General features: G+C 36.1%; 1 protein-coding gene across 1 annotated transcript in view; it reads right to left on the bottom strand.

The window, feature by feature from the left end:
* Window positions 1-442: 442 nt before the first annotated feature.
* LOC121423668 (HAUS augmin-like complex subunit 3) overlaps window positions 443-27618 on the bottom strand; it is a 30060-nt gene continuing 2884 nt past the window's right edge. The window contains exons 2-14 of the mRNA XM_041619092.1: window positions 25666-25947; window positions 21911-22030; window positions 20617-20700; window positions 14870-14981; window positions 13524-13703; window positions 12756-12898; window positions 11758-11892; window positions 10295-10478; window positions 8022-8174; window positions 6261-6357; window positions 5672-5816; window positions 3941-4118; window positions 443-3307 (exon numbers count right to left, since the gene is read on the bottom strand). Coding sequence (XP_041475026.1) covers window positions 3179-3307; window positions 3941-4118; window positions 5672-5816; window positions 6261-6357; window positions 8022-8174; window positions 10295-10478; window positions 11758-11892; window positions 12756-12898; window positions 13524-13703; window positions 14870-14981; window positions 20617-20700; window positions 21911-22030; window positions 25666-25844 — 1839 coding nt within the window. The 5' untranslated portion in view covers window positions 25845-25947 and the 3' untranslated portion in view covers window positions 443-3178. The remainder of the gene's footprint in view (window positions 3308-3940; window positions 4119-5671; window positions 5817-6260; window positions 6358-8021; window positions 8175-10294; window positions 10479-11757; window positions 11893-12755; window positions 12899-13523; window positions 13704-14869; window positions 14982-20616; window positions 20701-21910; window positions 22031-25665; window positions 25948-27618) is intronic.

Genomic DNA, 27618 nt, shown 5'->3' on the forward strand with positions numbered 1-27618 from the left:
TACAAAAATGGAAGGTTGTCCACAAATCAGTCATTTTGAAGCAAGTTTGCCAATTTGAGGATATCCATAGAAAGTACTAACTTGCTTATTTCACAACCGATTTTGATTAAGACTGCTTCTCTTCTTGGGTTTTAAATTCCATTAACTCTTGTTTCATTCTAATATACACATCTATAATAACGGAATGGTCTAGGTGAATATATTACAAATCATTTATTTGAAACAAAACATTGAACACTAGAATTAAATGTGCATATATTTATTTTGTATTACCGGTATTAACAATTTGCATTCTTTTATGTACACTACAGACACATTCATGATTTCTTACACACAAATCACTTCAGCCATGAGAGTAATGGCTACATGATTTGTATTCCCTCAAACACATTCTGGTATTACAAAAGCCACCTCCTCATAAGGCCTTTAACACGGAAGAACTCTCTACATTGTAAATTAGACCAGTTGTAATGATAATACACTGATCTGTATAGCCCCGAAAACTATGTGCACATATTCTTCTGCACTGTAATCAAGAGCTTATGAAATGTTTGGAAAACAAATTTAGAATAGGGGGGGGGGGTATGGGAATTGACAGAAAAGTTAGGTTTTCAATATAAGTTTAAACTTTTCTACTGATATAATTACATATGGCAATCCATTCCATAATTTTGGGGATGCACAGGCGAAAGCATGATCTCCCAAAGTATCTTAGTATCATTACAAGTTGTTAAATATTGCAGAAGCTGATCCAGTGTGATGTCTCATTATCTTCTATCCAAAATGAATACAACTTCAGAGCATTGTAACTTGGGGATTCTAAAGAAGAATAAAAAGCAGTTTATTGGGTTATGCAATGAGCCATTCGCGTTGCTATGCCATTCATTGCATGAATTCTTGTTTGTAAGGCACATTTGTCGGTTCCCACTTACAAATAAGCATTAAAAAAGTCTTTTCCCAAACCAGAGATTAGTCTCAGTACATCCAATTTGGTTAGATTCATGCCTATTTCTTTGATCAGTATGAGTGTTAAACAGCACTCTTGCATATTTTTCAAATTTTGATATTTTCCTGGAGTGTGATTTCTTTGGAAGCATCAAACATTTAATAATGCATGAACGTGACACAATACAAATGTATTTTTTCATCACAACTGCAATTTCATGAAGCTGTTCATAAGTTGAAAGTGACTTAAAGAACGACTGGTGAGCCTTTCTCACACGCTAAACCATCAGCAATGAACATTTAGGTGTATAACATTTACCGCAAGAAAGGATCACCAGTCGTTCATAAAGTCGCTCTTAACTTATTAACATCTTTATGAAACACCCACCTGGACACTATACCATGCCAAACCTAGTAGGAATTAAAATTGTTATATTGCCCTCATAAGCCAAAATCAGACAGTTGGGTCGGTCGGTTGATTATTTTTTTAGCCTTTGCTGCTGTGCTGCACAAAGAAAATCACATTTGAGATGATTTATTCATTTACTTGGATGTTTAAGCCATTGAATACAGATACAATCAAATTCTTTGCCCAAATCTGACATTTTCTCACAAAATAACTGCATTTGTATATTTTTGTTTTGTTAACTCTTTGCTCGCTTTCTTTGGCTAGAGTAACATACAACAGACTGCCAAGATCGACCAAAGTCACATTATATTCACAATGCACACAGAATGCATCAAGTCTCTTGTTCATACACACATACACAATAGTGATGTGTGAATCACATTATATTGTGTAAACACAAAGCTTTTCTGTACAATAAACCAATAAAAAAACTATTGTGAGCTTAATTTGCTTAGTCCATGTAAACCCCTTCTTAGGTTGCACCTTGAAAATAATGTGGTGCAGGAGAAATTCTGTCATGTCGATCAGATGAGCATAACCTAACCTTTTTTTCTTCTAAAGCCCTAAAGTATGCAAATTATATTCTGCTTATTTATGTACAGATATTCTCAACAGGACATTATGAACACCAACAGGTTCAGTTTGCAGCAAAGTAATTCTAGCTTTAGCAGTATTTCAGTATATCAAGAATGAAATGTGGCCAGGGATCGTGCAACAAATGTCAGAGAGAATAGGATCAAATCTTTCATCATCTGGACCCCACAACAAAGCCCTGAGCAAAAGATTGAGGGGGCAGATTTCTCATCATATGGTTGATCATGGTGCAAGCAATACAAAAATGACTTCACAATCAACTGCTTCGCTTTACTTTACAGAGTTCTTCTAATCTCCTGTAGAAGAATACCAACAAATTTCAACTAGATGCATCTACCTTGGTTAAGTGCACTTCAAATTTTCCGCACCAAACAATGGCTATGGATTAATTATGGAGTTGTTGCTGCATACAGGAACACAAGACAGTGCCTGGGTCCCATTTTGATTAAATGCAACTACAAAAATCAATCAGAAATTTACTTACAACCAACAGATTGCATGTATCAATAATAATAATGATAGCTGAATTTATAAGGCACTTTTTGCCTGAGGATACAAAGCGCTGCTATTATTACCCCCGATTAGCGCAAGCTGCCCATATAGTCGCTCAAGCTCAAGCATTCGAGGATTTTCTTCCTACCGACTACCTACTCACCTGACCTGGAATGTGAGCAGCACAATGTGGGTGGGATTCGAACCCACGACCCTCGGATTGAAAGACAAGAGTCATAACCACTAGACCATGATGCCGCCATTATTAACTTGCGCTTGATTTTTTTTGTTGCACTCAACGGTAACTCTTCCTGCATCTTGACCCAGAATATATCAAAGTCCCATACTGCACATACGATAATCGAGCCTCAAAAGGCCACAGGTGGAGGGTAGCGAGGGCCCCAAATCAGGCTGAAGGCTGAATACTGGCATCTCTGTGTGTAGCGTGCTTATCTCTGATACCTCTGGCCTTAAAATCTTGGCACAAGCCATGATCATTTCAATGAAATTGTTTATGAGATAGTCAGAGTCTGTAGTTGCTGTGAGAGCGACTGGGGATGTCTCCTCAGCTGAACAGGTTCGGTGAAGAAGTAAACGAAGAGCTTTGTCTTGAATGAATGATTGTTTATGAGATAGTCAGAGTCTGTAGTTGCTGTGAGAGCGACTGGAGGTGTCTCCTCAGCTGAACAGGTTCGGTGAAGAAGTAAACGAAGAGCTTTGTCTTGACTGAATGATTGTTCATGAGATAGTCAGAGTCTGTAGTTGCTGTGAGAGCGAATGGAGGTGTCTCCTCAGCTGAACAGGTTCAGTGAAGAAGTAAACAAAGAGCTGACGCTGCTCGGATAGCAACGGGTCACTCTTCAGTGCCTAAAACGAAAAAGAAAGATGAGATATGAGGAGAAAAATTAAATAAAGATGAATATGTGTACATTTTGCACTACTATGACAAAAGGAAGTATAAACATGATTTTCTGTAGGTTCCTACAATTCAAAAGATATACATAGATGCCAACCCTATTATCTAGATAGTTAACCAACCATATCTCATAGACATATCATTTTTTTCTATTACATTTTGCCTGGATGAATTCATAAATTATGTCAAAATATTAATTCTCAAACTAAAAACTAGAGAACACCTTCTAGATGAAAAAAAATAAATAGATGTGTCGAATTCTTAGATTCTTTCTCAAAAAGATTTTCTAAAGATGTAATGAATTGAGTTCATGAATTCAAGGAGCAACACAATATTTTGCGCAACTTTTTGAAAGGATATGACCGATACAGATCTTTGTCTTCTGACACAACAAAATGAGTCTTGCCTCTCAGCATTTTCTCTGATGCATCACATCACTTCGACTTCTCAAAAAATTTTGACAAGGATTTCAGCTTGTTGAGTTACCACTTGTTTTCTAACATTTTACATTTAATATTGCAGTATCACAAAGTACATGTAAATAAATGAAAATGTTGCCGCGCAAAATCTAAACGATCCTTTACCTTGAGTTTGTTATTGTAGTCTCCCATCAAGTCCATCATACTTTGTGTAAGATCCTCTAGTATCCTGTCGAGCTGAGTGATACTCTCTAGTATGGCAGGAGGTGTTAATACTGGCTGGCCATCCTTGGTAGTTGAACCTGAATAAACCATGTTCTCACACTGAGCCAAGTTCCTCTCTCTGTCATATCAAAGGGACAAGATTGATGGATATATCGTCAGTGGTCTTCTGAACCGTCATATGTGTGATATGACAAACCCATTTCAAAGAAAATCGACTTCAAAGTTTACTATAATTTTCACACTTAGTTCCCCAGCCTTACAACATATTAATTGCTAGGAAAATGCATGGTTAGAAAGACCAAGACAATTGCTTGACAATGGCATCCTTCTTTTTACACATAAGCAAGGATCAGAGAAAATATCGCGAAAGAGCTACATGCTTGTAATTTCGGTTTGAGCGGTTTAGATCCCCCCCTGTACAAAAACGCCATAGGGAATACAATAACCCTGACCGCGATTTCAATGCGCGCGGTCAATCAAAACGTCATATCGCTTTTCACGTGCAAAGTCAATGCAGTGCAGATGGCCGATACGACAGTTTGAATGACCACGCGCATTGAAAATGCAGTTAGTCAAAACGTCGTATCGCTGTTACAGTACACGTTTCTAATAGGATTTGCGCATTTTATTCAAAAAAATCCTGTCATATCTCAGAAAATAAAAGAAATTGCTGCCTAGAAATTTAGTTATGAACAGAGTAGGACTTGTACTTTAATTTTCTGCAAAATCTCAAAAATCGATTTTTTTTCTTCCAAAATTGACTGATACTACGGTTCGGATGACCGCCGACAATATGATGGTTACCCTGTTACATGGACACAGTGTTTGTGCAGCATCAGGATATTTACATTTGGTCCTAGAAGACAAATTATGGCAATTAGGTGGACATACACTTGATAAAATGTGTACATTTGTTAAGTCAGGTAGTCAAACACCTCAGATTTGCCTTCATAGTTTCAAAAGAAAAGAAAAATTACGAAATTGTTACAGTGTCCATGTAGCATTGGGAAATGTCACATTTGGTGGACAAAGAGTAGTATATTGACAATTTCAAATTTTCCTATGAAAGTAGAACTATAGTAAATATTGTAAATGTGCATATCATATCAAGTGTAGGTCAACCTAATTGCCATAATTCGACTTTTAGGACCAAATGTAAAAATCCTGATGCTACACGGACACTGTGTTCATGAAAAAGCGTTATACACTGTTTTGCCACATAACTGTTTGGCCACATATGTTCGGGTCATTTCTTTTTATGCCACTATTCTATTTGTGTTTTTAATCATACCATAATGTACATTTGTAGTAACCAAGGGAGTCGGCTTTGACAGGTCTCAATGGCCTTTCTGACTTCCTACATCCGCAACATTTTCTTTTCATTTCTTTTATATTTCTACCATTTTTTTTATTGCTTATACTGTGATTTAAATTCTTTTACTCATTTGTTGTTGTATACTTGTACATATGTTTGTATGTTTTTAAAAGATGTCAAATCAATGAATTGAAAACTTAAGGAAAAATTAAGCAAAATGACCCTTAAGTCTCAGTAAAATGTATGGTCTTAATACAAATGCACAGCCTACAAAAATAAATGAATAGTATAATTAGTAGTGAGTTATGCTGGAATGTCACAATTTGTGCCCAAACCTCACGGAAGGACCCACTTACAAGTTGGCTAATCGACCCTCCTGGCTATCTGATGTCAAACGTAGCGTGTCTCGCAGTGATGATAGTCTATTGACAAAGACTCTACAACCATCAAGGAGGCTGGAGTAGGTCAGGAAGAGCTGTTGATCATCCTTTCCATCGTGTGCTGTTACAATTGGGTGGAATCAAATGAAATACAGATTCTTACTTACTATTTGGATTTACTTGGATATTTAGATGTTAAGCAATACACTATTGTGTCCCTTAATGAATTTCTTAGTTTTGGTAAGGTCTGTACTTCAGGGAATAGTTGAACAGACTAGTTGCACTTACAACAGACTCAGGCAGGGACTTCCAATCATTAAAGCTCCTCAATTAAAAGGCAGAATAACATCCTACAACCATATTGACTTGCATGTAGCCCTGAACTACCCAAACAGTCCCTGTTTCCTATACCTATAATTTCTCCATTTCAACCACCTAATCTTATCAAATACATGGTGAACCTGCCCACGTCAAACTTCTTGGGATCACAAATATCTGTTTGATTTTATTAGGTGTAAACACATCTCAAGCAAAGGGTTCAACGAGGTAATAAATGAAGACCTACCAATCATCTCATGTAGCCTGTTGACTGTTTGATCTCTACTGTCCACTGTACTTCTTGTTTCATTATTAACATGCAAGTCAGGATCAGACAGGAAGGCCTGTAAAATGCAAAAGTAATCGCCTTTGTTACAGCAGATATTAGGACTATACGCTTCCAAAGGACTTGTATATTATTACCCGGCTCTAGCTTGGTGGCCGTTATTACGTACAGCTGTACAGCGCACAAACATTTCAAGGAATGAATTCCTGCTGGGTACACGTACCCATTCACCTCACCTGGGTTGAGTGCAGCGCAAAGAGGATCAATTTCTTGCTGAAGGACATTATTCCAAGCCTGGGATTTGAACCTACGACCCTCTGTTTCAGAGTCTGGAGAATAATCCACCGAGCCCCTGATATAAGCTCTTACGTAGCGCTTTTCACATCAGGGACCCCTTGCAGAAAGTAAATGCAACTCATGAATATGAAATGCAAGTCCCTCATACTTGTATTTCATTTGTTGAAATTCAAGTAACGTTTGATTTTTTAGAGTTTCAATATAATCATATCATTCTCCTGGTCAATAATTTTTGGCTTGCCCATACATAGCACAATCTCCACTCCCTGGGGAGTATTTCAGAAGTCAAAGGCTGCAAACACTTTGATGCGATTCAATTATGTGATCCTGTGATTAAAAGGCAAGAGTCAGGAGGAAAAACACATCTACTTATTTGCAAACATACTTGAGGAGGAAGACCAGCAGGTAATTGTCATTAAACCTGTCTCACAGTACGAGATTTGTTGCGATCCGAATTTCAAATCAATTGTGATTAAATTTGATCTGGATATTCCTACTAATAAATATTACGGATCAGACTTCAGAATAGTGGTAGGAATACTGAAATCGAAATCCAGTCCAGTTAGTCTCCCTGAATGAATAAAACAATTTCAATTCCAATCGTAATGACGTCATCATTGGATGCGATTTGAAGCCTATTTGGACTTTACTCCGACTAAAGGGCTTGCAGCAAAGTAAAAATAGGGTTTTAGTTTTCCTAACAAAATGCCAAACTCTAAATAAAATAATTTACTTCTTGGAACGTTAACTGGATCGCACAGTGTGAGAAGGGCTTTAAGATTACCTTTTCCATACCCAGGCAGCCTCTCCAGCTCTCAATTAGGGATAATTTTTTTCTCCGACATGATTCAATTGCTGGTCTCATTGACTTTTTTTCATATATAACTTTGCATTCTGTGGGCGCGTTGTTGTCTAGTGGTTCCGACTCTTGCCTTTCAAACAGAGGGTCGTGGGTTCGAATCCTAGCCGTGGCATGTTTTCCTTCAGCAAGAAATTTATCCACACTGTGCTGCACTCAACCCAGATGAGATAAATGGGTACAGCACAAAATAATTCCTCAAAAAGCTGTGTGCACCCGAATCGGTAGCCTAGCTTAGCCGGGTAATAATAAGTGCTCAGTGCCAGCTGGGAGAAGTTTTTGGTACTGAAGTGGCTACCCTGGGTAAATATGCCGTTATTATCATTCTCTATATTTTTCAAATGCAAAATAATTATTTATAATGATAATAATATACTTTGATCACGCCCACCGTTCAAATTTTCTTGAAAGTCTAATATTGTTTAGAAGTCATCCTTCTGTCATGCACATTCTGCACATGCCATATCATTGATTATCAGGAGAGACCCTTGGGACAATGATTCAGCTTGATAATGGCCTTGCGGTACAAGTGATGTGAAATAATAATAAAACAAATTCCTTCTTACCATTGATTTATGATGCATGGTTAGATTATGATGTAGAAGTTTGGTGGATGCAGTCATTAGTCTATGTGTAGCTCTGTGATGATGTGCTTCTACCTCGTAGGCCATGTCAACAAACTCTTTACGCGCTCTCTGAATGGAAAGCAGCTCAATAAGCTGGGCATGATGGAGACAAATGGAATGAAATTATAGTGATGAGCAACATACTACCTCATTTCAGGCTCCTAATACATGTTTGAGAGAATTTAAACAGGTATATCCAGATCTTTAAAGGTAAATGCTAGTTTTGGTAACGATATCAAAATGAATTCGTACAGAATCCAATGAAATGACCATCAAAGTGTCTGTTTGTATAAATAAAACGCATGTGCCTAAAACGCATGTGCCCAAGGATTCTGGAAGAAATTGTGTAATTGCTGAGAAATCAGCAAATAAGCACAGGATTCGGGTAGGGCGTCAGGCCCGACGCTCTCAGCAATAATTATACATTGTCCCACGTGCTCTTATCTGTGTTGGGGATCTTCGGTGTGAACATTTTTCAGCGTAGATTTCAAGATTTCACAAAGTTCAGTTAATGTAACTGTACCAGATCTAGATCCTCGATGATATACTGACAATTAAGCCTTGTTTTACAGACTTTCTCATGAAATCAGTGTTTACTGCAACTACTGGAATTTCTCTTTAACCTGAAATTTGTTGACATTTTGTTTAGATTAATGAAGTCAATGAAAATGCCATTGCTGAATCAAAAGCTATTATCAATTCATCTTGCCAGGAACATTTCTCTGTAAATACCCAAAATAATTATTAATCTTCAAAAAGCAAGCCTTTCAAAGAAAATACATGTTTGAGAGAATTTAAACAGGTATATCCAGATCTTTAACCTGAAATTTGTTGGCATTTTGTTTAGATTAATGAAGTCAATGAAAATGCCATTGCTGAATCCCTGAAGCTGAATTGAAAGCTATCATCAATTCATCTTGCCAGGAACATTTCTCTTTAAATACCCCAAAATAATTATTTATCTTCAAAAAGCAAGCCTTTCAAAGAAAATACATGTATGAGAGAATTTAAACAGGTATATCCAGATCTTAAACCTGAAATTTGTTGACATTTTGTTTAGATTAATGAAGTCAATCAAAATGCCATTGCTGAATCGAAAGCTATTATCAATTCATCTTGCCAGGAATATTTCTCTGTAAATATCCAAAATAATTATTAATCTTCAAAAAGCAAGCCTTTCAAAGAAAATACATGTATGAGAGAATTTAAACAGGTATATCCAGATCTTAAACCTGAAATTTGTTGACATTTTGTTTAGATTAATGAAGTCAATCAAAATGCCATTGCTGAATCGAAAGCTATTATCAATTCATCTTGCCAGGAATATTTCTCTGTAAATACCCAAAATAATTATTAATCTTCAAAAAGCAAGCCTTTCGAAGATAAATTAAAAAATTCAAAATTTTTAAAAAAAAACTTGGGTGTTCACCCAATGTATTGCATCTGCCGCCAAAATGTTTTCAGAAGGTAAAGTTGATCATAGTTCAACTGCCCCATAATCATCAACACTATGATTGCGGACATTAAAGGGATGGTCTGGGCTGAATATATTTATATCTTAATACATAGAGTAGAATTTACTGAGCAAAATGTCGAAAATTTCATCAAAATCGGATAACAAATAATAAAGTTATTGAAGTTTAAAGTTTAGCAATAATTTGTGAAAACAGTCGCCATGAATATTCATTAGGTGGGCTGATGATGTCACATCTCCACTTTTAGTGTTCTTATGTTATTACATAAATCATATTTTTTCATTATTTCATACTTGTGTGAATAATATGTCTCTCTTATAATAAAATAAGTTGCAGCAATAAATATCTAATGCACTAAATCAGATGTCAATCCAATTTTTCTAGTTCTTGGAGGAAAAAATTTGAATAAACCTATTTTCATAAACCTGTTGTCATATAATAAAATACAAAAGAACAAGTGGAGACGTGACATCAGCCCACCTAATATTCATGACGACTGTTTTCACAAAATATTGCTAAACTTTAAAATTCAATAACTTTGTTATTTGTTATCCGATTTTGATGAAATTTTTGGCATTTTGCTCAGTGAATTCTACTCTATTTATTTAACAATAAATGCTTTCAGCCCGGACCATCCCTTTAAAGACAAGTGCCTGTATGCAGGCTTTAACCTCAAACGAGGTGGCACACTTGTACCATAACATAAAATATCATCTACCAGTATGTATATATGAATACCTTGTCTTGTTTTGATGTAAAGTAATCCTGTCTGGCGATCTTGAGGTTGTAATCACCTGACAGAATATGAGTAGCTTGCAAGGAGGCATTGACCTCTAACAAACGAGGGATATCATTCTCCCATATGTGAACGGCTTGGTTGAGGGCAGCATTCTTCTGCCGCTCACATTGTTCCAACTTCTCACTGGGAATGGGAAAGAACAAATGGAAACAACATCAATCCTGTCCTCACCTTGTACATATAAATATCTTAAATTATAATAATAATAATATAGGGTATTTATATTGCGCACATATCCACCTTGTTAGGTGCTCAAGGCGCTCCTATATTACCCGGCTAAGCTAGGCGTTATAGTGCACACAGCTGTTTAAGGAATTACCTCCTATCGGTACCCATTTACCTCACCTGGGTTGAGTGCAGCACACTGTGGATCAGTTTCTTGCTGAAGGAAATTACGCCATGGCTGGGCTTTGAACCCATGACCCTCTGTTTCAAAGTCCGAAGACTAATCCACTGGGCCACAACGCTAAAAAATTATATCCCTCAAAATAATAATCCAAGCAGGTGATTGGTCTTAACCCCATCATGTGACCATTTTCCTTTGGGGCTGCACCCCTCGGGGAAAATTTTGTTGAGTTCCAACCACCTCATCTGATGGCTGTACATATCTTTTCACTTATTTCAAAGGCCTGACTCCTTCAAACTGAATCTTTTTCTGATGGACTGGTTGGTTATATAAAAGAAAATCATCTAAGAAAACTGTTGAAAGCTATATCAGGTAAACCCCTTAACCGTTTGAACCCTAAATTATTAGGGGCGGTGGTGACCTTTACCCTGAATTATTTGCACATATTGACCACATTCACAAATTCCCATGATATGAGACCCAACGGCATCTTCCCCCCGCTAGTACCCAGACCAAGCCGACTGGAGTTGTTCACCTTCCCGTAGACCTAGTCTACAACAGAAATATCAACTTTAGTGTCTGTTTTGGGCTCAAAATAACTGTTTTTACCAAAGTCAGATATATCAGTTGCTTCCCCATAGTAAGCATGTGACTCGCCGCGTATTACACCGTGTGTTACCGCACATACGACACGTGCAACCACAAAAAAGTGGCATATATTGGCAATTTTTATGCGAAACCTTCCGAAACCATTGCCGCCCTTGACTGAAATTATCGACCAAATATTCCTACACGTTTTGCTACATACATGTACACGTACTAGAGAGATGACGTCATTGTAAAAGATCACCTGACATTTTGAAAACACGTGGCTGTAGGCCGGTATTCCGGCCTATCGGGTATATGCACGTTCACTGGTAGGCCGGTATTCCGGCCTATCGGGTTCAAAGGGTTAAACTTTGGTGAACAAGTTATCCTTGTAAAAAAAAATGACTTATGGACTTTCAATCATTTATCGTTATATTACCCAAGATTAATGTTGTAGTATATCATTACCTAAGATTGTGTACATCTCTAGGATAGACCTGATGTGAGATCGAATCAAGCCTCTTCTCAGCCAGTCTGTGAGCTGCAGCTACTCTACTTTCCTCCAGAACAGCTTTCATGTAACCCCGTTGACTGGTCGGATATCTGTACACAAATATAAAACAAGATTCGGTCATTAACTCTTCATGCGTTACGTTCGCATTATTACACATCCGTAGGCGTGTTTCGTTCGCATTTTTGCACAACCACACATTTCCCATAGATGTCCCCTGTCCCATTGTTTTTTCGAACCGTACATGTGTGCCGATCGACGGATTATCGCAGTTTAAAATTACAGAATCGTTGAGTTTTTTCGAAAAATCAATACATCCCGATCACAGCCAGGAAGTTCATTGAAAAAGGAGAGGATAAAATCAATAAAACCCTCCTCACAAACAATAACATGGCCAGGTTTTATTGTTAGGAGTCTGTGACTCATGGCACGAATGTGAATGAGACCCTAAAATAATGCAACACACACGGGGTTTACAGGTGAATGCATGAAGAGTTAATCATAGCATCCTCACATAAATGTTACCATTGATACGACTCAGCATGTTATTGATCATTGGTATTTATGAAACAGGGCCCTTATATTGGTAAGCCTAGGACTCAACATTTTTTTTTATAGATTTTGACGAGCACTTTTCATCTGAACACCCACTAAGCACAAAGTAATATAATATTTAAATGGCAGTCTGTATTCACTGGCCCATATTCAGAGCTTGGGTTTCATTTGAAGTATGTGGTTTCACTATGCATGGCCAACTGCGTTCAATTATTCAATTCGACAGAAAATTTGGAGCTCAATTAATTCCTGTTTGGGATTTATAATGTAAATAGTTTACTTCACCATTCAAGCTTGGCAAATGAACACAATAAATATCAAAATGTACAATGTTAAAGGGGAATCCAGCCATAGTCATAAAATGTTATGTTGGAAAATAAATGCAAATGCTTTGACTTACATCATTTTCAGCCTTGATAGTTCTTCACTATCCGCCTTGGTCACATGACCTTGCTCTCCACGAATCACAAGAGATCCTGGTTCACTGACCTCTAGAAGCTCGTATCGCGACCCTTCGTTGTAACCTGCTAACTGTGCAATGCCCTGTACATAAAACAAAGCAATCAAAACACAATTAACCATGTCTCACTATGGGGGCATCGTGGTCCAGTAGTAATGACTCTCGTCTTTCAATCTGAGGGACATGGGTTCGACTCCCAGCCATGACATGTTTTCCTTCAGCAAGAAATATGATAACATTGTGCTGCACTCAACCCAGGTGAGGTGAATGGGTAATCGAGAATTTCCTTGAATGCTTGAGCGTTATATGGACAGCGCAGCTAAAGCCAGGGTAATAATAGCAGCGCTTTGTAAATAGTGCTTTATGAATCCAGCTATTATTATTATAACCCAACTCATAAAACTTAAACCTTTACCTATTTTTAGTTAAAGGTATTTACAACATTTTGTTTTTAATTAGCAATTGTTCTATAAAAAGGGGGTTATCTGTTTAAAGCATTAATTCAATTCATTGTTTGCCATTGTAATGCTATTCTATTAGGTCCAGTAAATTCAATGAATGGAAGATTTGATTCACATGTAATAATTTCTAAATCAAAGATCATGTAGATAACCGATGACATGCCACAGGTTGGTTCTAGAGTTGGTTTCGTTAGGGCGACTGAAACAGAGAAAGGGATTAATTTCACTCTCAAAGATGGAAACTCACTTCGAAAAATTGTCTCTTGGTGAAGTGCTTGAGGGCCTGGGTATAGCCTTCTTCTGATTGGTGGATAGCTTGCAAAGACTGCTGGGATAGGAATGGTGCATGCTGGGTATCCAGGCTCTTCGCAGATAGAGCTACAAGTTCAGTAATGGTCTTGTTCAGATCATCTAAAGAAGAGTTGACCTAAAAATAGATGATAAGTAATTGTTATAGGTTTCATCCTTTACAACTCATTAAATCAAACAACGATTCATTGTTTCTAATTCATGCTTTACATAATCTAAGTCTTTAATACTAGGAGGAGCTGTTACGCAATATATATAAGATATTTTACATGTACACATAACCATCTAAGTAAAAAACTATGAACATTTTCATAAGGTTTATACATTTTTATCAATCATCAATGAAAAAAGGTAACAAGATGAACAACTTGTATAGTTCACTAATGTTACATCTGCAGCTAATTGCCTATGCACTCTAATAACTCTTTCTCTAAAACACTTTATCCAATGTTTAAATCGATATCGTATAGTTCTGTCAAAAACTGAGTAATAACATCAACTTGTCGCTCTTATGCAGTCCCATCACCTTAATTGCCTTTTTACATGAAAACAAGAACTAAGTCTAAATCTAATCCATCAACGTTTCTTGGGATTCTTTAATTCATATGATGACCAAATGTATGTGGGTTCCATGACATTTGCTCTGGCTCAATTGCCACACACTAATTGAATGACCAACTTCAACCCTGGGTTTAACATGACGGGTCGTGTGGTCCAGTGGTTAGAGCATTGGACTCTTAATCGCAAGGTTATGAGTTCGAATCCTAACTCTGCCATTGTCTCCACTTTGATAAAAAGGCTCAAGAGTGATATCTGTCGTCTATTACGTCAGCCACTATGACTGATTAACCTAGACGTAAAATGTTTCCAAGGTAATTGGTTATATACTAGCTTGGCGTTTACCAGCAAAAATGCTGTCCTGTCGAGTTCCTACGGGAGTTACCACAAACAAACAAACAAACAAACACTATACCCTAACTAAACCTAACTTCAAACCCTATTGCAACCTTAACCCTACATCTTAGATGAAATCAAGCCCTGAGCACTTGTCGCAGGAGCAAATGTTGTGTCACCTGTATCATGTGACCTTCTTTATGCAAATACATAGTTTAAAGGTTGATCCATCAAACATTATTTTATGTTACCACAAGAACAAAAATTTGACGGATGAACGACCAAGAAACTTAAATGCCTCTAACTCCACCTGTGGTGGGAAGAGGCAAAATGGATGTGAGCGGGGGAGTGGCAGGTGATGGCTTCACAGACAGAGAAAGGTAATGATACCTTAATATTATCTTCTTGGCTGTTCTCCAACATGGTTTTATACTGATGTTCAGTCTGTGATTCCACGGGTGTGAGCTTTGTAATCTGATGGGTCAATGCTGTATGGTGAAGGCTGGCCGGATAAAAATGAAAATAACAACAGCTTATTAAACAAAAACATTAGAATAATGACACAAACAATATTCTCACCAGCTTAACTTTCAGGGTTATTTGCGCAACACAGAGTTTGGTTTCTCATTGGCTGTGTTTTATGAAAATCTGGTATTAAAACATACATGTTGAGATAACTATCCTATAAAGGTATTTGATATAGAAACTAAAATGTTTGAAAGGAAAAGTAAATTTAGGTATTATTCTGTAATGAACGTATAGAGTAGTAAAGTGTATTATTCATGTGGGCCTACTTTATACTGCTCATAATGATGCCTTACGGGTTAAGAACATGGCCAGATTTGAGTAGTGACTTGACCTAATGTTATGAAATGCTGCTGGTTTGTATTGCTTTCAATATATCCTTTAGTTTCTTGCTATCTGCCATACAATAAGCAAGATTCAAAAGATTACAGCATATTCTTCATTTACAATGCAATTAAAAGTTTGAAAACTATTTGTCCAAGAAAATCTGTAACTTTTTAACTCATAATACAAAAATCTGCATGAAAATTTAAAAAGTATAGGGTCATTTTCAAACGTGAGTGACACGACAATCGGAGAGGTTTAAGGGCTTTTATTTTCAAACTCAAAGGTTATGAATCAATCATGACTACTATATTATATACAATGTAGGACTGGCATGGGCCACTACGAGTTTGATTTGAATTCAACAATTCGTTTAGTAGATATGATTAAAAAACGGTGCGTGAGTGACACGACAAATTTTGGACATGGGTTTCTGACCACTAACACATATGGTTGGATTCGTGCCCAAGTAGTTGTCATGGAGTACTGTGAGTACCAGTAAATGGACATAAATAGTGTACCTATCTAACACATATAGTCAAAATCAATCAAACCTTCTCTATGGAAAATGGTACCCTCCTATATACCGTGAGTGACACGACATCCAAAACGTGAGTGACACGACAAGTGCAAAAATACAACATTTATCTCAACATTGAAAGTATTTTTTGCATGATGTAGAAGAGTAAATACCATTAACCAAAAAACAAGCTTAATTACATAATAACTGCTTTCTTTAAAGTTCATAATATGTCATCCTGATGTTTTAATCTTGGTTTATGGTCATATTTGCCCATCAACTCATATTCCCTATACCATACCACATTGTCACACTAGGGCTTCTACCACTCTCCTCTTTAGAGGAGGAGGGGGCCCTTGAAGGAGGTGTTATGAGGTCTTGGCATTGACATCAACTCAAACATTCTTTTTGTGGCCTGATATCATTCAAAACTTTAACTCTTTCTCCCTATCTGTATATGAAAGTTTACAGAGGAATACAATTCAGCATCCACAAGGGATGGAATAATTTTTCCCTGTAAGAAAGGTATTCTTAATAGTCACTCACATCATCTGGCATGGTCTGGTAGCCAATGATGTCATGTATGACTCTTCTTGAAATATTGGATTACAATATTATCCTCCTTTAATATTTTAGGCATTGTCCAAATAGGACATGGCAGTTTCAATGTCTTTTTTGGTACCAAACCACAATCACGTTGCTGCACACTTCAGATGGACTATCAGCAAATCCTTGAGAAACTTGGGAATTCAACTCAACAAGCATAGGTTTTCTCCTGAACACTGCTTGTATGTGGACCCTCCCAAGGCAGTACATGTAGGCACTATACCAAAATTCAGAGCTATGCTTTTAGCTGGAATCTTGTGCCTTTTCATTGCTAATTATTTGATCATATACCATACCACGGGAATCCAGGGAAAGCCACAAGGTGAAAGACGCAGTCAGTACCTGATTCTTGCAGTCTGCTACTATTACATAACAACTACAAGTCATTAGCCTTTCCTTTTCTAAGCCCTTGGATGTCACACTAAAATCCAATTCAGCATCCTAACCAGGCTCCCTTTACATGTATACCTCAATAGCTTTTTCCCCTCGAGGTCCAGCTCTGTTCTTATCAGGGTACCCCCCCCAAAAAAAAATTGATCTACTGGTACATGGCAACCCATCCAAAGTTGCTCAAATCAAAATGCGGTCTTGGTTGGGACTTGTTGGGACCTACATGAACATGCATCATTTTGTTGTAATGAATATGTGTAAATGCAAATCTGCTCTGAACACACATTGGCCCGCTTACGGTAGTTTGCTGTTCATACCCTACATAGTAGTTAATCACTAGCGGTATGAATGGTGGCCGAACAAATAATGATTTTGAACTTGGCATGTAGCTGCTTCAAGCAATATCCAAAATGTTCTATCAAATCTCAGTACATTCTCACCTGAAATGTTTATGTTTTCTTGCAAATTTGTTTATTTCATGTCCTGAAATACAAGCTTTGTGGCAAATGAAAAGGTTGATTTAATCAAAAAAAAAAATGTTTGGTGTTCATGGTGATCGCTTATATCTCATGTACACTACTTTACCACTAAAATTTCTGCAAATTTCAAAAAAGGATCCCTGACCTTTCTAGCTATGAGTATAACAAAGAAAAGAAAGGTGAACTTTCTGCTCATTTCTGTAAATGGAGACAGAGAATGTTCAAGTAATACCTAGGTATGACTTGAACCATCACCATCACCAACCCTTTATGCATAATTGTAAATATGTCCATTGCTAAAGTATTGTGGTTTTTCTCTTGATACATTCATAATTTTGTGTTGATTGATTATGTTGTTATATTCTTAATCACAGTACATTCACCAAAATATGAATTAGGATCCGAGTCTTCACACCAATGGAAAATTGTCAGAATTTTTTAAACCAAGGCAACCACGGAGAGGAGAGAAAATAGATGAACTCAATGTCAAATTCAATATTTCCATAATGAGTAAAATTAGGAAGATGGAGGAAATTATTAGACTAAAATAGGCCTAAATGATGTCAGGAACAACATTTTGACTGTATCCCTGGTAAAACGCTTCAAAAATTACTGGATGTCCTTTTTTATACACAATATAATACCGTGAGTGACACAATTTCGTGAGTGACACGATATTGTGAGTGACACTACACAACTTTAACAGTTAATTTTAGCTTTACCTTAACACATTGGACCAAGTTACTTTATATACAATAAGGTACAGATAAACTGTATTTGCTCCAGTACTGGGATAAATTAATTTTCAGAATACACAGCTCTAGAAAACTTTTTGCATTTAAAACGGACACGACAACCAGTTTTGAAAACTTCGAAACCCAATTTTTTTCAGAAAAACACTTCAAAGAATTTTTTTTTGCTATTTAGGAGTTAGATACAATACACAGCTTGTATCTTGCCAACAAATGTGCTTCTAATACAAATTTTATATTGTGATAGGCAATATGTGAATTTTAATGCAAAAATCAACATTTTGTAACATTTAATTTCCCTTGCATAAAATTCACTATATCTCAAGACATAATTAATAATTTTATGTAAATGAAATGGAAAAATATACTTTAAGATGTCTAGTTTCTAAAAACATTTAAGCCTAATAATTTCTAGCAAGTTTTAATTTTCACCCCCATGTCCACTTTTGTTTGAAAATGACCATAGGTATCCTAAACAAGTTAGAGTTTAAAGAGATTCTAAAAATGATTTATAATTCTATTATTTCACTGTATTTTCGATATTATAACATTGCCTGGAGTTCTAGTACTCCATATTCAATGCAACTTTAACACCGGCTCCAAAAAAGCAGTGAGAACCATTACACATGCCAATTTTCTTGCCCATACCCTGCCGCTGTTTATGATTTCTCTCATTATGAAAATTGCAATTTTTATGTATTTATGTTACAAAAGCATTATTCCAAACAATATCTCAGAAATATTTTGTTACAATGCAGATGTTCATTTTTATCATACGTGAGTATCTTCAGACTTCCATGTACCCAAAATATGCACCTCTTTAACAAAGAACTGTATTTTTACAAAGGACCTGTTATCTGGAACAAGTTACAATTTTCTGTTAAATCTAGTCCATCATTAAATGTTTTTAAAAGGAGATATACCCAACTTCTCAGTAAATATTCAAATAATAATGCATGGTCAGGTTTCTTTTCTTACCCCTTCTATTTTTTTTTTTAGTAATTATCGTTGATATATATTTGTCATTGTGTTATAATGTGTATTTCCCCCTTTTATGTTCAATGTTTATATCTGGTATTCAGTATTACATCATGTATTTTATACATGTAATATCATATATATTCAGTTTCCAAAGCTTTCCCTTTCTAGTTGCCTCCTCATTCATTTATAAATTATGTACACTCTTTTTTATTCAACTGTTTCCAAGATTTTATCATTGTATTATTTGCAATTTTCTCCGTGTAAATAATGTTAACTTTGTATGTGCCTTGTTTTTATGATGAATGGAATAAATGCTATCAAATAAAAAATCAAATATGATTAATCACTTATTTCTTATACATGTACAATTAATTCTGTTAAATTTACAGTTTCCATTAAATTCAAATTCTTGTGAGGGCTCTTCTTTGTAGTATCTCTAATGGCGTGTTTCTACAGAGAATCATTGAAAAACGATTTATCTTTATTCTGAATTGAAAAAACATATCGCCCTTAAACCAACCAGCAGAGCATACACTACCACTCTTCATGAATTACTGATCCGAGTCCTTGTGTTTCTACAGAAAAGTTTAATGGATTAACAAGGCAAGAACCACCTCTCACAGTTGGTTATGAGAAACCGTATTTTGTGCGATGTGGTTTATCAATATTAAAACATCATGGCCAAAGCCATCCAGAAGAGGACCAGGATTGCACAATATGCAATTGCAAAGATTGTCATTCACAAAAACAGACAAACAGCAACAATACCCGCAGTTTACTATATCATGACACTGAAATTAACAAAGAGATTTTTGTTACTACTGGAAATGCAATAAGTACCAAGCATGACCTCACTGGAAACAAAGGAATACTTTTTCTCCAGAAAACTTTCCAGTGTCCAAAAAGTTTGAACAAAGCAAATGTATATTCCATATGTTTTTTTATCTCCCCTTGGGCATTTTATTGTGTTTTTTAATGTTCTTTCCGTACTCTTTGGTTTATTTGGTTTTAACAAACCACTACATGTACATGCAGAAAAGTGTAATTAATTCTTTTCAATTTATCTATTTTCCTGCGAATTTGTATGTTTTGGTGGCCGTCCAAATGAAATCTCCATTTTCAGTATAATATGTAATTTGATCCCAATCATTAAGGACAGCAAATTGTACTATAACACAAAGTTCTCTGCACCATTTGTGATCAATCAGTACCCTTATATATACATATCATATAAAAATGGTCAAAGTGATTGGTCATAACATTCACATCCCATCTTCTCCGTTTGATCCCATTCAGCATGTATAGCAAGTTATACTATTACTACAACAAAACTCTGTGACATTTGTGACCATTTATTACCCTTCACACATTATACCTCATACTGTATTCTAATTATTATGATTATACCTGTCAATGTCATTATTTCTATATTGAGTGGAACAAATCACATCGAATTCAATTATTGAACTCTCACACAAGGACATGAGATGTTTACTGACTTGTGTATATCAGTTGATGTCACTGGGTGAATTTGGAGTGTAAAGAGCCATTGAAGATTACCTTAATTTATTTCTCAGCTGCAAGAGGCTTTTCCTATTCTTCTGAGCTCTGTGTAGTTCTTCTTCCATGGCTTCTATGTCCTCCCTAGGAAGGAAACAATCATGCTTTATGACAATTTGACATTGGTAAGAGTATTTATAAACAATATTGGAGTACAGTGCATGTATATATATGTATGTAAACAACATCATACAATTAATCATTTAAAGATGAAGATTTATTATGATCTTTCCTTGATCATGTGACCTAAAACTATTGCAAAGTGGTCAGTGACCCTTGATAACCCTTCATTCCAATTTTCATGTGTGTGCGTGTGTATATATTTGAGTTTTGTCAGACCTGTATCAATCAGATATGACTATTTCCGGCTGGGACCGACCTTTAACGTCACCATCCGAAAGACGTGACCGGGCTTGAACCTCTGCATCAATTTGTAACTTCCCCACATAGCTTGGATTACAGACGCACGCCACAACGCCCAGTGTTTCATGAAATACCTAAGAATAAACCTTTCAAAGTAATGTTTCAAGAACTTAGCCATGTTTGGTAAGATTTCATGCTGAGATGCCATCACCTCTCCCCAAAACAGAGGCACTTGTCAAAAACAGACCAAATGCCTTGATGTCAGCATTTCCATTATGTTACTGAACAATATCCACTACACCGTAACACACCTGTAAATTAATAAAGTGATACGAAAAATCCGATCATGTATCTGAAAACGAAAATCTTGAAATCAATCTCTATTAAAATCACAGTGACCAATCCTGATCATTGTTATAATGCTCATTTTGTTTGAGACACAAACTAGGACCAATTATAGCTGTTCTTTCATATTTGTAATACCTTTTCATTGAAAAAACCTTTATGCTGAGAGGCCCTTATCTGTCGGGCAGTCAAGCATGACAGATTTGGGATTAATGAAGTCTTAATGCCCTGTTTACATTTGGTTGATGATCAAGAGAACTATTACTGAGCTACCATCATGGGCATCTTTAAACAGTGGGCTCTCTATAAAACAATTGTACTTGTAGGGTAATTATATCCTGCTAAATGCAGTCATACCATCTTCTTAGGGTGATATATGACAATCAAAACAATTATCGTATGGATTCACAGTCAGAGAAGGGTGTACAATATTCTTTAATAGCTCAGAATTATACAAGGTTTTCAATATTATAGCAGTGTAAACCTTAAACACATCACAGCGGCATCTTACGATCAACGCAGGGTCATCGTACGTTGATCATAGCAAATGTAAACAAGGCATAAGCATCTTATAACAAGTACATACTTGAGCTTTTCTGGGGAGAGATCATCATCATCATCATCTCCTGCATTTGAGCTCTTCAGGGCTATGTCAAGTTTCTCTCCTTCAAGCACTCCATCACCGGATGATTCTAAAGAATGAAACCTACATCATGTACAACAGTGGGAAAGACAATGAGTGAACTATGTACTTGAGCAAAAACACACATGATACAATAGAATAGGGGGGGGGTTAATGAATAAAATACATGTCCATCTAAAAAGTTGCTTGCCAACTATTTCATCAAGTAAATAGTATATAACTCCAATCCCTTGTCCTAAAACTTCTCTTCTCTTCCTATTTATGTCAAGGATTTCATTTAACATCAATTCAAGACTAAATACCCGTAATGTTTTTTTTCTCATAGTACCTAAGTTGCAACCCAAGAGCTGAATTTACATTTTTAACATAACATGGTATTGAATTGAAAAATTAAAATTGCATGGCATGGTAAATAATTATTATTATACAACAATCTACAAAACTATTATTAAAGGTCAAGTCCACCTCAGAAAAAATTTGATTTGAATCAATAGAAAAAAATCAGACAAGCACAATGCTGAAAATTTCATCAAAATCGGATGTAAAAGAAGAAAGTCATGACATTTCAAAGTTTCGCTTATTTTCAACAAAACAGTTATACGAACAAGCCAGTTACATCCAAATGAGAGAGTCGATGATGTCACTCACTCACTACTTCTTTTGTTTTTTGTTTGAATTATACAATATTTCAATTTTTACGAATTTGACGATTAGGACCTCATTGCCTGAAGCACAAAATGTTAAAATAATGGAATTCCACCTGTTCAGGGAGGAATGAAACTTCATTTCACATGACAATGACGAGAAAATCAAAATATTTCATATTTCATATAACAAAATACAAAAGAAATAGTGAGAGATGTCATCAACTCTCTCATTTGGATGTAACTGGCTCATTCATATAACTATTTTGTTGAAAATAAGCGAAACTTTAAAATGCTATAACTTTCTTATTTTACATCCGATTTTGATGAAATTTTGAGTGTTATGCTTGTTAAATTTCTATTTTTATGCAAATCAAGTTTTTGTTGGGGTGGACTTGTCCTTTAAGCATGATAACAATAAGAGTTGTTAAATCTTGTGATCGGCATCTGATAATTATAGACTATCCAGCAAAGTTTATTTATAAATATCCGACAGTTACCATGTTGTAACACAGGGTTCCCAGCTTTTCAAGAAAACAAAAGTCCCTGATAATTATTTCAAACCTACATGTATTCCCAGTTTTGCATGTTTTCTAAGTTGTTGCAGTGAATTACATGTATTTTCAATATAAAAACGATAATGTAATTAGTACCACCATAACCAGTCAGTCAGTGGACGTTGTTTTGATATGCAACAAAATATAACAGAGTCTGACTGACTACCATGCTTTTGACTTTTGGGCCGATCAAAATTCCCTGATTTTTCCCTCATTTGAGGAATTTTTCCCCTGATGTTAGGAGTGGGCTATACATGGGTCAAAAATACTTTTTTTGTAATTTCAATGTGGGAACAGTTTTTTTTTATTCCTTGTAATGTATCTCAACATGAAATGACAATATTTTTTGTCTTGGGTCCGAGAAAAAGTGTGCCGGGCCAAAATCCAAAATGGCCGCCAAAACCACCCAAAATCACAGTTTTGGCCACAACTTCTTTATTTGGTGGTCTTTTTCTTTGGTTTTGGTGTCTATTCATATGTATTTGGGGGCAGGCAATTTGTTTTTCCTATAATTAGTACTTTTAAACCATTATTTGTAGAGTTAAAAGGTAATTATACCTAAATTTTTCAATTTTTATAGCCTTTTTTCAGCCAAAAAGTAGATTTTATTGTCCTGGGGTTCTTGGATATTAGATGGTATGAGGTCAACAATAGCAAGCAGCTTCATAGAGCTATATCGCTTTTATTCCTCTACTATGGGTTTTACGGATATTTGTGAAATATATCTTAAATAAAAACAAAATGTTAATTATCCATAGGGGCTATACAGTATACAATGTACTGTACATACTACACTGCATAAATGCATTGGCCACCATGACAAGGCATGTAGAAACTATAGTGTTATACATGTAGAAATGAGCTCTTAGGTTTGGAATTAGATGCCTCAGAAATTGAAGATATGTTTTGTCTCAGAAACTGAGGACATGTTTTGTCAAATATGCTAATTCAGGGGGCGGAGAAAGCTAATTAACCCCACATCATGGCATTTAAACTGTAGATATTCTGGGCCCCGTTGCATAAAAATTTACCATTATGTTAACTTAATGGTAATACATGGAATCCTTGGTTCTGATTGGCTGTTGATCAACGTTACCATGATTATATTGTTACCTGACCCCATAAACATAGGCCAGTTAGACACCACAACCAGGTAAAAAAAGCCTCCAAATGAAGAAGATATAGCTACATGTAGATATGTGATGTACGTATGTGATATTTTATGTGCAATTTACGTTGCTGGTTTCATCATGTACATCAGCTGACAAGCAATCAAATTCACAATCTAATTTTAAACCTTAAGAGCTTATTTCTATGACTTAAGAGCTTATTTCTGTGACACTATAGTTTTTATACAGGCCTTGTCATATGTCATGGTGGTCAATGCATGGAAATATGCAGTGTAGTATGTACAGTAACAGTACATTGTATACTGTATTGCCCCTATGGAAAATTGAAATTTTTATTTAATAAGATATATTTCACAAATATCCGTAAAACCCATAGTAGAGGAATAAAAGCAATATAGCTCTATAAAGCTGCTTGCTATTGTTGACCTCGTACCATCTAATATCCAAGAACTCCGGGACGATAAAACCTACATTTGGCTGAAAAAAGGCTATAAAAATTGGAAAATTTAGTTATAATTACCTTTTAACTCGACAAATAATGGTTTAAAAGTGCTAATTATAGGAAAAACAAATTGCCTGCCCCCTAAAACATATGAATAGACACCAAAACCACAGAAAAAGACCACCAAATAAAGAAGTTGTGGCCAAAACTGTGATTTTGGGGGTTTTGGCGGCCATTTTGGATTTTTGCCCGGCACACTTTTTTCTCGGACCCAAGACAAAAAATATTGTCATTTCATGTTGAGATAAGGTAAAAGGGACACAAAAAAACTGTTCCCACAGTAAAACCAAAAATCACCCATTTATAGCCCACTCCTACTGATGTGAGGTATTTTTAAAATCAAATTCCCTGAATTTTCCCTGACTGAAAAAAAGTTAAATAAATTTCCTTGATGGGCTTGGAATGCTGGTAACAGGAACATGTGCTTTCTTACTCAATCAGACTGAAAAAAAGTTAAATAAATTTCCTTGATGGGCTTGGAATGCTGGTAACAGGAACATGTGCTTTCTTACTCAATCAAAATCAATGAAACTTGTCATGACTGATGAAGTGAATAGCCAGCTTTTACAGTCAAACTTTTAACCAATTATCATTTTAACAGATCATGACAAATGTTTAATGAAATGCACCGAGTTCATCCCCCCTCCCATTATCAATATAATACTTTGACAAAACAATCATATATATTGAACATCACAGACAATATTCTTTCAGGGATGATTTTTCCCCTAAATATCTATTTTTCAATAAACCCAACTGATCATTCATCAATAATTTTGTCAGTTGTATACAGACATAATGTACCATCCCCCCTTAAAATCAGTGGTTAGTTTTCAAGAACTGACTTGGCATTCTTAATACTTACTCTGTAATTTCTTGGCTGGAAAGTACATTTGCTGGTCCTACATTGTCAATGAACCAATCCAAGAAAGGAGCTATGGCATCGTTCTCAAACAACCAATCGAATGCCTCGGCTTGTAGCTCATGGGCTTCTGGGTAATCTAGACGCTTCAGCGTCTCCTTCAGTTTCTTCCCATTATTCATTCTGTTTTACAGCATCAAAATTCAATTCAAACTCATGAGAAAGACCAGGCCTAGTGGGTTTGGTTTGAATTGGCTTTAATAACTTTCCAATTATACTCCCTGCCTGGAGATCAAGATAAAAATAGGAAATTTTGGTAAAACAGGGTCACATCTAATTCAATTCAATTCATTAATTTATTTTCATATGTTGGAATATAAAATGAACAAAGGTGGAAACAAAAACAGGTAGCATCTTAAGAACCTTGCACTTGTTGAGCAACGAGCTCCCTTAAGGCCTGGTCACACCACCCGAGCGTTGTTGGAGCGGTAGGGAGAGGGGGTCGAATTTCGCTCACAAAATTGGGGGAAAAAATCGCAAATAAATATCGGAAAAAAAAAACAATCGAAATTGAAAATGGTGAATGGTAGCAAGCGGTGGTAATTTTTTTCTCTCCGCTCCACTACCGCTCCAACAACGCTCGGGCGGTGTGACCATGCCTTTAGAGAAACAGAACAGGAAATATCAACATAATAGAACATAGACACAAAACATATTCATTAAATGCATGCATTGAACTTCTTCTTCCGTTGAGTACAGTCTTCTTCGTAGAGTATCTAGATCTAGTCATGGACTTGTACTTCAATGAAGCCACAGTCACAAAAACACACAACATCTTCTTCTGATGAAAATGTACAGTCCACCAACTGGTGTATTATGACATTTGGTTCAACTGAACAAAACTAAACTAAATAGTGCAAGTACTAAGATGCATAGACTCGACTGGAGAGCTAACAGAGGGTGAGTAGTTCCAGGTGGTTCCTGAAAGACTCAGTTGATGGAGCCAAAACCACTGTAAAATTGCCAATTTGTCCACTGCCATCTCGTCCACTCACCACATGGTCTACATTCTAGTTTAATGCCATTCTGTCCATCTTCATTTCGTCCAACTACCATTTGGTCCAATCATCACTTCGTCTAATCACCAGTTCATCTATTACCATTTTGTCTAATAACCAGTTGGTCTTATACCCTTTATCTTTTCGTTCATTTGGCAACCAGTCGGGTCATAAGGTGTGCGGTGGCCTTTAAAGGTAAATGCTAGTTTTGGTAACGATATCAAAATGAGTTCGTACAGAATCCAATGAAATGACCACCAAAGTGTCTGTTTGTATTTAATAAAACGCATTTGCCAAAGGATTCTGGAAGAAATTGTGTAATTGCTGAGAAATCAGCAAATAAGCACAGGATTCGAGTAGAGCATCGGGCCCGTTGCTCTAAGCAATAATTATACATTGTCCCACGTGCGCCTATCGGTGTTGGGGATCTTCGGTGTGAACATTTTTCATCGTAGATTTCTAGATTTCACAAAGTTCAGATAATGTAACTGTACCAGATCTAGATCCTCGATGATATACTGACAATTAAGCCTTGTTTTACAGACTTTCTCATTAAATCAGTGTTTACTGCAACTACTGGAATTTCTCTTTAAACATTTAGAAATTTTATGAGCTTTTCAAGTATTTTATTTAATCTGTGATGTCAGAATTATGAGCAGCTGCCCCATTATAAGATGCATTCAATTTTCTATGGTTCCTGCCACTCAAGGGTTCATTATATGCAGAGATGCCAAGTTCAAAGACCAGCTATGCGTGAGATTTTCTGTGAATCTGAGTGAGATCACAGACATTGTGTACAATGTATATGGGGATAGGCTGTGATAGTTGTGTGAGACAGAGATTTGAGGGGATGAATAAGAGTCCAAAATGCTTGAGTCTCACGCATAATGCGTGAGAC

The sequence above is a fragment of the Lytechinus variegatus genome, chromosome 11, assembly GCF_018143015.1.
Source record: "Lytechinus variegatus isolate NC3 chromosome 11, Lvar_3.0, whole genome shotgun sequence".
In the NCBI taxonomy this organism is placed as follows: Eukaryota; Metazoa; Echinodermata; class Echinoidea; order Temnopleuroida; family Toxopneustidae; genus Lytechinus; species Lytechinus variegatus.